The following is a 15,035-nucleotide window of genomic DNA, read 5'->3' on the forward strand; positions in this document are numbered from 1 at the left end:
GGCCTTGAATAAATGTCCTTTAAAAAATTTCTTACTAACAAAAGTTCTCTTTTATCTCCCCCTTTCAGGCTAAAGTGGACATCGGCAGCAGTTCCGTTGAGTTGTTCACCCAGTGTTGCTAAGTTGAGTTGGTCAACGGTAGCACCACTGACCGAAGTTGTTGGTGGTGGCGGAGGTCCCGGTTGTGGCGGATTTGTAAACATGTACGAAAATTCCTGCTCATATCAAACGGCCTTAGACCTGAAGCGAGTGTCGCCGCCGACACTGGCTCAAGTCAAGACCGAAGATTGTATAACACTGGGTCAGTGTTCACCCGATTGGACATCATATCGTTTTCATCAGTCCACCTTCGAACAGCTGAAACAAAGTGTGGAAAAAGCCAAGGCGGCACTACAGGATCGTAGTACATTTTTTGGGGCTTCCAGTGCTTTTAGGTGAGGAACATATCTACAATTTTTATAATTTCCGATCAAATTGTTGTTTTTCGTTTCTTTGTAGTGACATTTATTCCAGTCAACGCCTCAGCGATACTCTGGACACATTACCCTCTGTACAGAATAGCAACACCGCGGCAAATTGCATAGGCCTACCGGTCCATAATTCGGGATCGGCCAGCATTAGCCATAGTACACCGAGCTTAGTTTTAAATGGAAATTGCATTTCCACTGTTTCGGCAGCAACAACGGGTCAACGTTATCGTCTAGATACCCTACAACCGGCCGGTTGTTCACCGCATCATCCGCAGCATGGTGTCATCACCTCGAGTACGACACCATCATCGTTGACCACAACATCGCTATTGGACACATCACATGTGGAGAGCAAAGCACGAGGTGAGTGAATATTCATACGTATCCAAATAAAAAATTAAGGTTCATAAAAAATATTTTTTATTAAAACTGCGCTTGTGTGGATCTTTGAAATAATATTTTTCAAAACAACAATAACAAATCCAACTTTTTAGGGGTTTTTGAAAAAATTTTGTTTAAAAAATCCACCCCTTTTTTGGATTTTTAAAAAATGTTCCCCTAAAAATTTACATACGCGATAGTCCTTGAAAAAGTGTTCTTTGAAAAATCTACACCTGCGGTAGTCCTTGAAAAAGTGTTATTTGAAAAATCTACACCTGCGGTAGTCCTTGAAAAAGTGTTATTTGAAAAATCTACACCTGCGATAGTCCTTGAAAAAAAATGTTCTGTAAAAAATCTACACCTGCGGTAGTGCTTGAAAAATATCCTTTAAAAAATCCACACCTTGTATAGGTCATTTAAAAGATATCCTTTAAAAAATCCACGCCTTGTATAGGTCATTTAAAAGATATCCTTTAAAAAATCCACGCCTTGTATAGGTCATTTAAAAGATATCCTTTAAAAAATCCACGCCTTGTATAGGTCATTTAAAAGATATCCTTTAAAAAATCCACGCCTTGTATAGGTCATTTTAAAGATGTCCTTTAAAAAATCCACACCTTGTATAGGTCATTTAAAAAATATCCTTTAAAAAATCCACGCCTTGTGTAGGTTCTTTGAAAATCTACACCTTGTATAGGATAGGTAAAGGATATAAGAAATATCCTTCAAAAATCCAACCCTTTAAAATAAATAAAAAATCCACGCTTTTGGTGGTCCTTGAAAATATTAAATTCACATAATTAGCCACCCAACTGTCCATTACACAAATCTCTATCCTCCTCCGATTTAGCCGAATGCCTTTTAAGCAAAAAGAACCTTTTCACTCGTTGACATATGTCCTAGCGCAGAAAACGCGATTTCGACATATGTGAATTGTTACGCGAAGCCCAAACAATGACAACAAAAAATACAAAACAAAAATGGCTTAAGTTCCTTTTTAATAAATTTAATCCCATTTATCGCGCCCCTAAAATCTGCCTGCCAAGCTGAAAAAAAACCGCCACAAATTTAACTTAATTCGCTGGTGAAATAAACAAAAGCTAAATTTGGCTATACCGAGTGACGTATCTGGGTATCCTCATCAAGGAAAAAAATGTACAGAACAAATTGCTTGCCAAAAAACCACCAGCAAAATGAAAATGTTCTGAGCCGAATAAAATATGGTATTTGAAAAAAGTTAAGGCGGCAAACCGCGAACTTTCTGGGGTCAGCTCCAACGTCAACATGAATTTATCAATTTAGACATCCGCCATAATAATATAAACAAAATACCAAAGAGAGAGAGAGAGTGAGAGGGGTCATATGCAAGCCCCACGAACCATGGACAGTGTCCTTATTTTGGTTTTTTTGGATATCCTTGCTGGACACACTCACATGTGGCTGTCGGAGATTTTCACTGTCTCTACAAATGAGCCTTGTAATGCCACCGAAAAAAAAACAATTTAGGCAAACATTTTCTAGTTGCCTTTGTTGGTCTTTGGGCCTTTATTTTGTCCTGGCGAATGCACAGAGAAAAAATAAAGAGTTTTGCTCATCATTTGTTGTTGTTTTTTTTAGTTGTTGTTGTTATATATTTTTTTTATTTTATCTGTTACAAATCTTTTGCTTGGTGGCTTCATTGAGACATCATTGTTTCGCAAAAAAAAGAGCCGCACACAAGCTGTAGCGGAGGAGGATGTCTAACGTAGTGGAGGTCCTTTGACATGGCTGGCAGCACTTCAGCTCCATGTTATTACGTAGTTTGCATGACCAGAGCAAATTTATTAAAGATTTGTTTTACTTTTTGTCAGAGTGTTTTTTTTTCGTTCGGCCAAAAAGACCCGGTCAACTCTATTGTGTTCCGTGCATTTGAATGGAATACTTTACGGATTTATACAGCTGGAGGATTTATGGACATTGTGACCATTGCATGCCATAAATCTGTAGAGTTTTTTGTCAAGTTCACTAAATATTCAGTTCATACATGTTTACAATGGACAGAATATCTATGGCTAATAAAAAAATCCGTTTGAAATCTTTTTCAGAGATTATATTTAAAAAAATGAATTTTTTATTAAAGAATATTTTTTCAAGGACCATAACTAGCCGTAGATTTTTAAAGAATATTTTTTCAAGGACCAATACAAATCGTGGATTTATTAACGAATATATTTTCAAGGAATATTTTTTAAACGGGTATTTTTTAAAGTATATTTTGTTAAGGACCAATAAAAGAAGTGGATTTTTAAAGAATATTCTTCAATGACCAATGAAAGGAGTGGATTTATATACCCCACACAACTACGATGTCAGGGTATTATAGCTTTGTGCAGCCCCAGGAGTTTGTAACGCGGCGAAATATTGGTCCTAGACCTACTTTTAAGTATACCGATCGTCATATCTCGACTATCTGAGTCGATCTAGACATGTGTGTCCGTCCGTCCGTCTGTGCATTATAATTTGCAAAAACGATACAGGCCACAGATATGGACCAATCTTCACGAAATTTTGCATGTAGGTTTTGTTCTGGCAAATGAAGACCCCTATTGTTTTTGGTAAAGATCGGTTAATATTTAGGGGATTTTTGTCTGATTTTCTGGTCGTTCCAGAGGCCGCAATTACGGCCCAAACATCGCGAATTTTTACATGGAGAAGTGGATTGGGCCAAAGAATAAGCATAATTAATAAAGATCGGTCAATATTTAGCTGGTCAAATGGACCCTGACTTTTGTGTGAAAAATGACAAAATTTGTATTCTATAGCGTATATATTTACTTCCAAGAGGAGTGGTTGACCTTTAAATCGATATCAACTATATTGACGTATGTACTCGGATGTTGGAGTTATACTTAAATATGTGCAGGTGCATGCGTATTTTGATATTATTTAGTAGGCCGGAAATATAGCGCTGATCGCTTTGAAATTTTCCATGAGGATCCAGTTATGGTCAAGGACAACGCCTATAATTTTCGGTGATGATCAGATTATAATATTGGAATGAAGTGGACCGAAAACTTAATTTGTTGTGTTTTTTGAGTCGATGCTAATAATAGGCCGAACATCACAACACAGCCCACGGTGAAGGGAATCTGGACAAGTAATTAGAATGGCTGTACTGAATATGAATAGTAATATTTGGAAAATATGTCAGTGTAATATGTATCACGAAATATTGCCCAGGCTAGGAAAAAGCATTGACCTCTAATCGCAGATAAGTTAGAAAAAGCATCCGCAGAGTTCCGTGGTAGTTGTGTAGGGCATCGCATGGTCGGCCCCGTTCGACTATACTGCTCCGCTTACTTGTTTAAAAAATATTTAAAACGACCAATACAAAGTATGGGTGTTTATACCCTTCACCACACTGTGGTACAGGCTATTATGTCTTGGTGCATATGTTTGTAATAGGCAAAAGGAAACGAGGTAGACCCATAGTTCCTTTTGAGAATATGCATAGAATCACTTTCTGAGTCAATTTATGCATGCCCGTCGGTCAGTTGGTGTTAAATTGTAAACAAAGTACAGGTCGCATTTATGATCCGATTTGGATGAAATTTGGCGCAGCTTATTTGTTTGGCGCAAGGACGAAACCTATTGAAATTGGGAAAAATAGGTTTAGATTTAGATATAGCTCCCATATATATTTTCGTGCGATTTAAGGTAAATGGTGTACCAAAGTCCCAATGTGTACTTCGATTTGCACGAAATTTGGCATGACGTACTGAATTGAGCCTAGGATGATGTCTGTCAAGTTTCGTGAAAATCGGTCCAGGTTTAGATATAGGTCCCATATATATTTTTTCGTCCGATTTAATGTAAATGGATTTGCACGAAATTTGGCATGACGTACTGAATTGAGCATTGAATGATATCTGCCAATTTTGCACGTAATGTGGCATGACGTACTGAATTGAGCCTTGAATGATTTCTGCCAAGTTTCGTGAAAATCGGTCCATATTTAGATATGGCTCCCATATATATTTTCGTCCGATTTAAGGCAATTGGTGCACCAAAGTAACTATATATTTTTCGATTTGCACGAAATTTGGCATGACGTACTGAATTGAGCCTAGAGTGATGTCTGTCAAGTTTCGTGAAAATCGGTCCAGATTTAGATATAGCTCCCATATATAGTTTCGTCCGATTTCATGTAAATGGTGCATGACGTACTGAATTGAGCCTAGTGTGATGTCTGCCAAGTTTCGTGAAAATCGGTCCAGATTTAGATATAGCTAACATATATAGTTTCGTCCGATTTCAAGTAAATGGTGCAACAAAGTCTCTATATATCTTTCGATTTGCACGAAATTTGGCATAGCGTACTAAATTGATGCTGGAATGATGTGTGCTGAGTTTCCTGAAAATCGGTTCAGATCTAGATATATATATTTTCGTCCGATTTAATGTAAATAATGTACTAAAGTTCTTATGTTGCATAGCGTACTGAATTTAATCCAGAATGATGTGTGCCAAGTTTCGTGAAAATTGGTTGAGATGTAGAAATAGCTCCCTTAGGATCAAAACGTACTGAAATTAGTATAACCTAACCAGTGACAAGTTTCGTTGAAATCGGTTCATATTTGGATATAGCTTCCATATATATGTACGATTCTAAGTAAATTGTGCATTCAACTTCTCATGTTTGTCAGATTGACATCAAATTTTGCACAACGTACAAAATTGAGCATAGAATAACGTAGTTGCGTTTTCTAGAAGTACAGACATAGCCCAATGGATGACCTATTGATATTTGTTTGAAGTCGATTTACATACTTTTGTCCCATTGTTGACATGTTTATGTATAGATCTAGGTCGTTTCACATTTAGATAAATATCGCATATTTTAGTTCATCCAATTTCATGTTTATAGTCCTTTTTAATATACCCATAGTTGTGAAGGGTATCATATAGTCGGCCCCGTCTGACTTTACTACTTCCTTTCTGGTTTTAATAATATTTTTTAAGGACCTATACAGAGCATATATTGTTCAAAGAATATTTTTCAAGGATCAGGGCAAGCGTAGATTTGTAAAAGACTATTTTCTAAAGGAAAAGCGTATATATTAAAAAAATAGAACCAAGATAAGTGTAGTTTTTTTATTTTATTTTTTTTTTGGTTAAGTTAGAAGCGTAGATTTCTTTAAAGATTATTTTCAGGGACACGAGAAAAGCGTAGATTTTCAAGGACCAAGACAAGTAGTTTTTTTTATTATAATTGAAGTTAAGAATGTGTAAATAATTTTGGTTTGTCAAGCACAACCTTAAGCGCGAATTTTTCAAATCAACATCTCAAAGTTTGAATTTTATGGCTTATTTTATTAACCTTAAATTATCTGAATCTAGTTGTAAATCGTTTCGAATATTTCGGACTCATTAATTCCAACTTTAATGATATTGCAAAAATGAAACAAAGACCGAAGTAGAATAAAACCATGTATGAATGTGCATATATATGCTTATTTTATGTATAATGATCCCCCGAGGGAGCCTTTAAATCCCCCACCCCATGACCCACTGTTTATGTTTCTTTTATGGCTGTTGTTGTAATCATTTCTGATGTTTTTTTTTTTGTTCTCCATTTTTGTTTTATTCACATTTCTACAAAACTTTGAATCCTTTTGTAAGCGATTTCTGTGCAATTATTTTTCGTTTTTTTTTGTTATTGTCTTTCGACGATTCTTTTACATCTCAAAGGACTGAAAAACGAAAGAAAGAAAGAAAAAAAAGGAAAAATAATGAGTTACGCATGAAAGAATTTGCCTTTGTTAAGACAATCTCATACCACAAATGACATGGCATGTATAAGACACACATACATACACATAGCACAGCTACGAACAAAAGGATTCACTTCTGGTCTTAGAACACGCAAATTTGTTCTATTTTCTTGTTATGGCTCTTAGTTTTAGATAAAAGTTCTGCCTCCTTTGCTGTGCTATGCTTCGTTGATGCCAGGCTTCATTTTGAAATAGACAAAAGTTCTTGGGAGACGGAGATGTTTTTATGGCTCTGAAGAAGAGATGAATCGTTACAACAACTACTACCACATACAGCAACAACAAGCATTAGATGTTCACAAACAAAATGAAAAGCGTTTCATAATGGCGGTTTATAGTAACACCCCTTGGTGGTATTAAAAAAAAAACAGTGAACGGAGCAGTATAGTCAGACGGGGCCGATACCCTACACAACTACCACGGAACTCTAACTTTCTGTGGATTTTTATTCCGAGCCTCAGCAATATTACACGGACATATTTTCCGAATATTACTAATATTCAGTACAGTCCTTCCATTTATTTGCCCATATTCTCTTCACAGTGGGTTGTGATGTTCGGCTTATAATTGTGGCCTATACATGGACTCGAAAAAACAAAAAAAAAAAAAACTTTCGGTCCACTTCATCCCAAAATTATAATTTGATCATCACCAAAAATTATAGGCATTGCCCTTGGCCATAACTGGAACCACATGTAAAATTTCAAAACGATCAGCGCAATATTTTTGCCCTCCAGTGTGATAATGGGCTACTAGCTAATATCTGAATACGTAAGCACCTGTAAACATTTACGTGTAACTACCACGTCCGAGTACATACGACAATAAAATTGGTATCCGAGATTTTGATAGTATATCCTCTTGGATATACTATCAACATCTCAGGTCTATTTCCTTCTGGGGCAAATATATACGTGACAAAATACAAATTTTGTCTTTTTTCACACAAAAGTAAAGGTCCATTTGGCCCGCTAAATATTGACCGATCTTTATGAAAACAGGCATGATTATTCTTTGGCCAAATCTCCATTTCTCCATGTAAAAATTCGAGATGTTTGGGCGGCCAGAAAAACAGACAAAAATAAAGTTTTTGCTCCATTTCATCCCCTAAATATTAACCGATCTTTACTAAAACCAGTGACCATATGATACCCTACACAACTTCCACGAAACTATAACTTTCTGTGGTTCTATGATCTGAGCTTGGGCAATATTTCGCGATATTTGCACCCTCTTGACCGACTAGAGGTCAAGAAATATTAAAGATATTCAGTACAGCCCTTCTAATCACTTGTCCAGATTCCCTTAACCGTGTGTTGTGTTGTGATGTTCGGCTTTCAATTTTGGCCTATAAATCGACTCGAAAAATATAATTGGTATCAATTTAAAGGTCAACCACTCCTCTTGAACATACTATCAACTTTTCGGGTCTAGGACCTTCAGGTGCAAATATATACCCCATAGAATACAAATTTTGTAATTTTTCACACAAAAGTCAGGGTCCATTTGACCCGCTAAATACTGACCTAAAGATCGGTCAGTCAAAACAGGCATACTTATTCTTTGGCCCGATCTCCTTCTCCATACAAAAATTTGCGGTGTTTGGGCCATAATTGCGGCCTCTGGAGTGACCGGAAAAACCGACAAAAATAAAGTTTTTGGTCCATTTCATCCCCTAAATATTAACCGATCTTTTCCCAAAACAATAGGGGTCTTCATTGGCCAGAAGCCATCCTACATGCAAAATTTCGTGTAGATTGGTCCATAACTGTGGCCTGTATCGTGTTTACAAATTATAATGGACATATGGACGGACGGACACACATGTCTAGATCGACTCAGCTAGTCGAGATATGACGATCGGTATACTTAAAGGTGGGTCTAGCACCAATATTTCGCGGCGTTACAAGCTTTTGGGGCTGCACAAAGCTATAATACCCTGACAACATGGTTGTGTAGGGTATAAATAGTTATTCCTTGGAAAAATATTTTTATAAAAATCCAGAATCGTGGCCTTATCGTGTTTACAAATATATTTTTATACAAAATTCTAGATCGACTCAGCTAGATAAACGGCGGCGCTACAAAATATTGGTGTATAAAAATCCACGCCTTTTTGGTCGTTGAAAATATATTTTTATAAAAATCACGCCTTATTGGACCTTGAAAAAATATTATATAAAAAACGCTTTGTTATTCTTGAAAAAAAATATTCTTTAAAAAATCCACGCCTTGGTGGTTCAGGACAAATCTGCAGTGTTTAAAAAAATAACCTAAAATATGAAATAAATCATAACCACTAACAACAACAACAAAAAAATAGCAAATGTAAGAATATCCTTTACCAGGCATGTGTCGTTGCACGTTTTCTTTTGTTGTTATTGTCGTTCGCATTTATTTGTGGCTGTTGCATTTTTTTACTTTGCAACTCAGTCCTTTGTATTGAAATGATGATAATGACGGCCGACTCATCAACCAGAAGAAGAGCCCAACAACAACAAATATTGCTACATATAAAGGAATAACCATAAAAGCCATAAAAATTCTATGACTGGTAAGTTTTGTTTTGTAAACAAATTCACCATGTCCTCCTTCTACCCTTTGTTCTCAGAGAATAGGGGGCAGAGGCAAAAATTGAGTGCTTCATCTTTTTTTAATGGGCCAACGGCTTTGTTGTGATATTCCCATCGATATGTTATGATGTATGTACGTACGCTCCACCCCTTAAATTAACTGAACTCCTCCACCCCTCCCCCCTCAATTTTTATTCTCTGCCATTTGACTCAGTTATGGTCTGGCTGAAAGGTCTCTTCTTCATTGATTATCAATGGCTGCTGCTGCTGCCGCTGTGGTGCGTTACCCAGTTCCGGTCGCATGTTGTCCTTTCTATTCTCACAGGATATGCTCATGGCATCATAAATTTGCGTATCGAAAGAGATTATTTTGGTTTATCTAATAGCGATTTCGAAAAATCCAATTCATATGGGAACCACTTGAAGCCAGCCCATTCACCAAGTGTAACAAATTCTGATGTGACAATTATTTTGCATTCCCTTCGAATTGACATCGTTACGACTGTCATCATCATCGTCATCATTTTCACTGAAGCGTGTGTTCTTAATATGGCCCAATTATATAAAGATGTCATGTAGAAAAATAATTGATATTCCAAGACTTTTGAGATTTTGTACAGCGGATATACAGTTGAAAGGATATCAAAGGAGTTGTCGTGTCCTCTCGTGCTCCCTCTCGTTCTTTTGTGACACAACCGAACCGAAATGCTATTTTTGTTTTTATTTATAATCGTTGTTCTTCATGTTTTCTTCTTTTTCTATGCCTTTCAGATAAATCCTCATCGGTGGTGTGTTCATCATCCTCGGCATCATCGTCAAATTCCCATCACAACAATAACAACAACAATGGTGGCAACAATAATAACAACAACCATAGTAATAATAATGGCCACAACAACAACAATGACAATCATCGTAGTTCGGGCAAATGTTTATCAGGTAAGTTTCTATTTAGCTTGTAGAACTTTTATTGTTCCCCCTTATAGCTCGTGTGGTAGAAATGTCCTTTAGAGCTTTTATTTATGGCATATCACAGACACTCACCAAGAGCTTATCGTTATGTGTAAGTGTCGATTATAAACTCTAGATGGCATTCTGGGTTAAAAGGATGGGAAAGATATGGGGAAAATAATGGAACATCTTTTCAAGCACTAAAAGTCCTGAAATTGTATAAAGACAGTTTCAAAGACTAACATGCGAAGATTTGTATAAGAATATTCCCTAAATATTTCTTTAACAAAAAAGCAGCCGCGGATTTCCAAGAACAAAAAAAGATATTCTTAAATATTATTTTTCAAGGACCTCAACAGGCGTGGATTTCTTAAAGATTATTTTTTAAGGACCTCAACAGGCGTAGATTTCTTAAAGATTATTTTTTCAAGGACCTCAACAGGCGTGGATTTCTTAAAAATTATTTTTTCGAGGACCTCAACAGGCGTGGATTTCTTAAAGATTATTTTTCAAGGACCTCAACAGGCGTGGATTTCTTAAAGAATAGTTTTTCAAGGACCTCAACAGGCGTGGATTTCTTAAAGAATAGTTTTTCAAGGACCTCAACAGGCGTGGATTTCTTAAATATTATTTTTCAAGGACCTCAACAGGCGTGGATTTCTTAAATAATAGTTTTTCAAGGACCTCAACAGGCGTGGATTTCTTAGATTATTTTTTCAAGGACCTCAACAGGCGTGCATTTCTTAAAGATAATTTTTTCAAGGACGTCAACAGGCGTGCATTTCTTAAAGATTATTTTTTCAAGGACCTCAACAGGCGTGGATTTCCTAAAGATTATTTTTTCAAGGACCACAACAGGCGTGGATTTCCTAAAGATTATTTTTTCAAGGACCTCAACAGTTTTATCTTTATAGCTGAAATAATTTTATTTTAAAAATTCCCACAGCAATTTAATAAGGACTCTCCTCACTTCAGTAGTTCCCAAGATAAACAACAATTCAAAATACATTAATCCCATTTGGCGTAGCAAAGTGTCCATAAATCTACGACAAGTACTTGGGCATGACTAATCAATATTAATCATACGTTTTTAATATGAAACAATTGCATATGTCAATTGTCGACAGAGGACTCGTCGTGCGACGTCGGTTCTCGCCATTATCAGCGGGATATTTGGGTGGGAAAAGTTTGCAAACAATTGTCAGGATTATTGAGATACCCATTCACACACACAGAATACGCAAAACAAAGGGAAGGTAGCATTGTCAGTCGGTGCGAACACAACAATCACAACAACACTAATGCTCATAAATGTTCGCCAAGTCGCAAACAACAAACACTACCGAGAGAGTTAATCAGTTGACTCATAAGTGCTCTTCAGCGTTAATCCTATTAAAGCATAACAACATACGTTGGACTGGCTCAATGGACGACTGATGGCCGTGTCCTTGTGACGACAACCATAACCACCCCATTGCCAATTACTGCCACTGCGGAGGGGGATGAATTGAAGAGGCGAAACACCAAAAAAGACAATCACAACAAACATTTAAATAATGAAAAAAAAAGAAAACAAAAACATCAACAACCAGTTCGCAATATCAGCACGCTCCTCAAGTCAATTGCTGGCCAATGTAACGACGAGATGCCTGGGAATTTGTTTGGGTCTTACGAAGATGAGCTACTCATCCCCTCGAAGAGCGTGTGTGTGTCTGTTGCTTTACAATAATGCTAATCATCTTCATTGTTTTTATCGATGTCGTCACCATCATCGTCAGGATTCGGCATCATCATCAGATCATAAAGTGATCAACTCAAGTGTGCGTGAGAATTTGATGCCAAACAGTGGCCTCAGACCTAAAGCAATAAATTTTCAATTGAATTATCAAAAGGGCCAACAATAGAGGACCGATGAACACACATGGAACGTGCCACGTTCGCCACAGTGCGATAAGGGATGTATTTCAGTAGCATAGTCCTACCCCCTCTACTGTCCTCAGTTAGACTCGTTACACTCAATGAACGAAATAATGAGGACTCAAATTAACGAATTATAATCGCAAAGGATTATTCGTGTAAATATGTGACGGATGAAAGTAAACAAATAATTTTGGGATTAATTTATCAGATATATTTTGATAACTAAATTATGTTTTACAATAATGTTATTGCGATATGAAATCGGAGGGGATAATCTTTGAACACACATCTTTTAAAAATCAAAGTTTTTAGGAATTGAGGTCCTTAAACAAGTATTCTTTAAAAAATCTACGCATGTTGAAGTCCTTGAAAAAGTATTCTTAAAAAAATCTACGCCTGTTGAAGTCCCTGAAAACGCATTCTTAAAAAATCTATGTCTGTTGAAGTCCTTGAAAAAGTATTCTTTAAAAAATCCACGGTTGTTGAGGTCTTCGAAAAAATATGCTTTAAAAAATCTACGCCTGTTGAAGTCCTTGAAAAAGTATTCTTTAAAAAATCTACGCCTGAGTTGGTCCTTGAAAAAGTATTCTTTAAAAAATCTACGCCTGAGTTGGTCCTTGAAAAAGTATTCTTTAAAAAATCTACGCCTGAGTTGGTCCTTGAAAAAGTATTCTTTAAAAAATCTACGCCTGTTGAAGTCCTTGAAAAAGTATTCTTTAAGGAATCTACGTCCGTTGAAGTCCTTGAAAAAGTATTCTTTAAGGAATCTACGCCTGTTGAAGTATTTAAAAAAGTATTTTTTAAAAAATCTACGCCTGTTGAAGTCCGTGAAAAAGTATTCTTTAAAAACTCCACGCCTCTTGAGGTCCTTGAAATAGTATTCTTTAAAAAATCTCCGCCTGTTGTAGTCCTTGAAAAAGTATTCTTTAAAAAATCTCCGCCTGTTGAAGTCCTAGAAAAAGTATTCTTTAAAAAATCTCCGCCTGTTGAAGTCCTTGAAAAAGTATTCTTTAAAAAATCTCCGCCTTTTGAAGTCCTAGAAAAATTATTCTTTAAAAAATCTACGCCTTTTGAAGTCCTAGAAAAATTATTCTTTAAAAAATCTACGCCTGTTGAAGTCCTTGTAAAAGTATTCTTTAAAAAATCTACGCCTTTAAAGTCCCTGAAAAATTATTCTTTAAAAAATCTACGCCTGTTGAAGTCCTTTCAAAACTATTCTTTAAAAAATCTACGCCTGTTGAAGTCCTTGAAAAATTATTCCTTAAAAAATCTACGCCTGTTGAAGTCCTTGAAAAATTATTCTTTAAAAAATCTACGCCTGTTGAGGACCTTGAAAAACTATGCTTTAAAAAATAAAATTTTTTTTCTAATAGAAAATAAAAAGATTGAACTTTAAGGTTAATTTTTATGACCCACCTACAGCCATGTGTGTCATGACATAAAGTCAAACCAAAACTAACAGAATAGTGTCCAAACAACAACAACATAACCTAACCTAAAAATAGTGTTCAAATAAAATGAATTTGTAAATATAATTTTCTCACATTTCGGTCATTAAATGTAAAGCAAAGTGAAAAAATACCTCCTCGGACTTTACAAGGGTGACTTAGTGTCTGACTTTCTTAATAGTGGTATTGCACTGTGGCAGTCAACTGTGGCCAAGCGAAAAGTGGCAGCCTTCCATGTGACCATGAAGAACTTTGGTATGGTACAACGCATAAAGTCAATAGACGGCATTCCCACTACCATTTACGGCCACTGACTGAGGTCAGTCAGCCAAACAGAATGACTGACTGAAAGGAAAAAAAACTTTAATGTATTTTTTTGTGTTTCACACACACGTCACATACATACATACAAGCTACTACCAACCTATGTTAGTGGAGGAGACTTGAGTAAATGAATGGCCTGTCCTGTTTTTCCCTGGGATAATATTTGATGTAAATATTTTCATTCATGGCCCTCTTACGCAGTTCACTTAGTCTCTGATATATGTATACCCTATGCCAATGCCAATAATAATAACAATAACAACAACAGCAATAAGAACATTGTTACTAGTTGCAATAATAACAACAATAATCAAAAGTCATTGTCATGCTGCTGTACGGTCGGCAGACATTCATCCCTCCTAACGTAGTGGTGGTGGTGGCAGCGGTCCATTAAAGTCACTGTTGACTCGTGCCCTGGCTGGTGCGTGATTTTTTTTTTTTTTTTGGTTGAAAATTGCTCACACAATTTTACCATTAATCATTCGTGTCGATTATTAGGATAACAACAACAACGACGTCGATGATGATGATAACAATAATGACGATGTTGATATAAATCATTTGGGAGATAGATCGAAATTAGGCGAGGAATCTGGGAACTAAAATTGCTAGGTTAATTGTGTAATTAGAAATATTTGAGAGACACAAACATTTTGGAAAAAATCAAGATCCTTGAGGACACTGAAAGATATTTGAAAGCTTAGAAAGTTGAGGTCCTTGATAGCAATTCTTTAAGAAATTTCACGGCTGTTGAGGTCCTTGAAAATGTAATCTTTAAGAAATCTCATACCTGTTGAGGTTCTTGATATTTAAAAAACATGTTTTTTAGAAATCCCCGCTTGTTGAGGTCCTTGATATTAATGTCCTTGATATTGAGGTCCTTTAAAACTGCTGAATTAAATATTCTTTAAGGAAACCACGCCTGTTGTGGTCCTTGTAAAAAATAGTCTTTAAGAAATCTCACTCCTGTTGAGTTCCTTGTAAAAATAGTCTTTAAGAAATCTCACTCCTGTTGAGGTCCTTTAAAAAAATAATATTTAAGAAATCCACGCCTATTGAGGTCCTTTAAAAAATATTCTTTAAGAAATCCACGCCTCTTAAGGTATTTTAAAAAAATTTTCTTTAAGAAATCCACGCCTGTTGAGGTCCTTTAAA

The 15,035-nt window shown here is 36.1% G+C and overlaps 1 protein-coding gene across 1 annotated transcript; it reads left to right on the forward strand.

Annotated features, from left to right (window-relative positions):
* Window positions 1-201: 201 nt before the first annotated feature.
* LOC133334638 (DNA-binding protein D-ETS-3) lies at window positions 202-14,483 on the forward strand. Its single transcript, XM_061542956.1, has 5 exons — window positions 202-434; window positions 499-833; window positions 10,009-10,086; window positions 10,224-10,300; window positions 14,379-14,483. Exons 1-5 carry the CDS (start codon window positions 202-204, stop codon window positions 14,481-14,483), a joined length of 828 nt encoding a protein of 275 aa, XP_061398940.1.
* The last annotated feature ends 552 nt before the right edge of the window (window positions 14,484-15,035 follow it).

Source organism: Musca vetustissima, unplaced genomic scaffold, assembly GCF_032173495.1.
Source record: "Musca vetustissima isolate MV318-11 ecotype Yass unplaced genomic scaffold, APGP_CSIRO_Mvet_v1 utg69878, whole genome shotgun sequence".
In the NCBI taxonomy this organism is placed as follows: Eukaryota; Metazoa; Arthropoda; class Insecta; order Diptera; family Muscidae; genus Musca; species Musca vetustissima.

What these genes read in the sequence shown, in the direction of transcription:
- LOC133334638 (XM_061542956.1), top strand. Translation starts at nt 202, where the DNA reads ATGTACGAAAATTCCTGCTCATATCAAACGGCCTTAGACCTGAAGCGA. An exon ending in GGGGCTTCCAGTGCTTTTAG is followed by an intron (nt 435 to 498) that starts GTGAGGAACATA and finishes GTTTCTTTGTAG; the next exon opens with TGACATTTATTCCAGTCAAC. An exon ending in CAACAATAACAACAACAATG is followed by an intron (nt 10,087 to 10,223) that starts GTGGCAACAATA and finishes TCCCCCTTATAG; the next exon opens with CTCGTGTGGTAGAAATGTCC.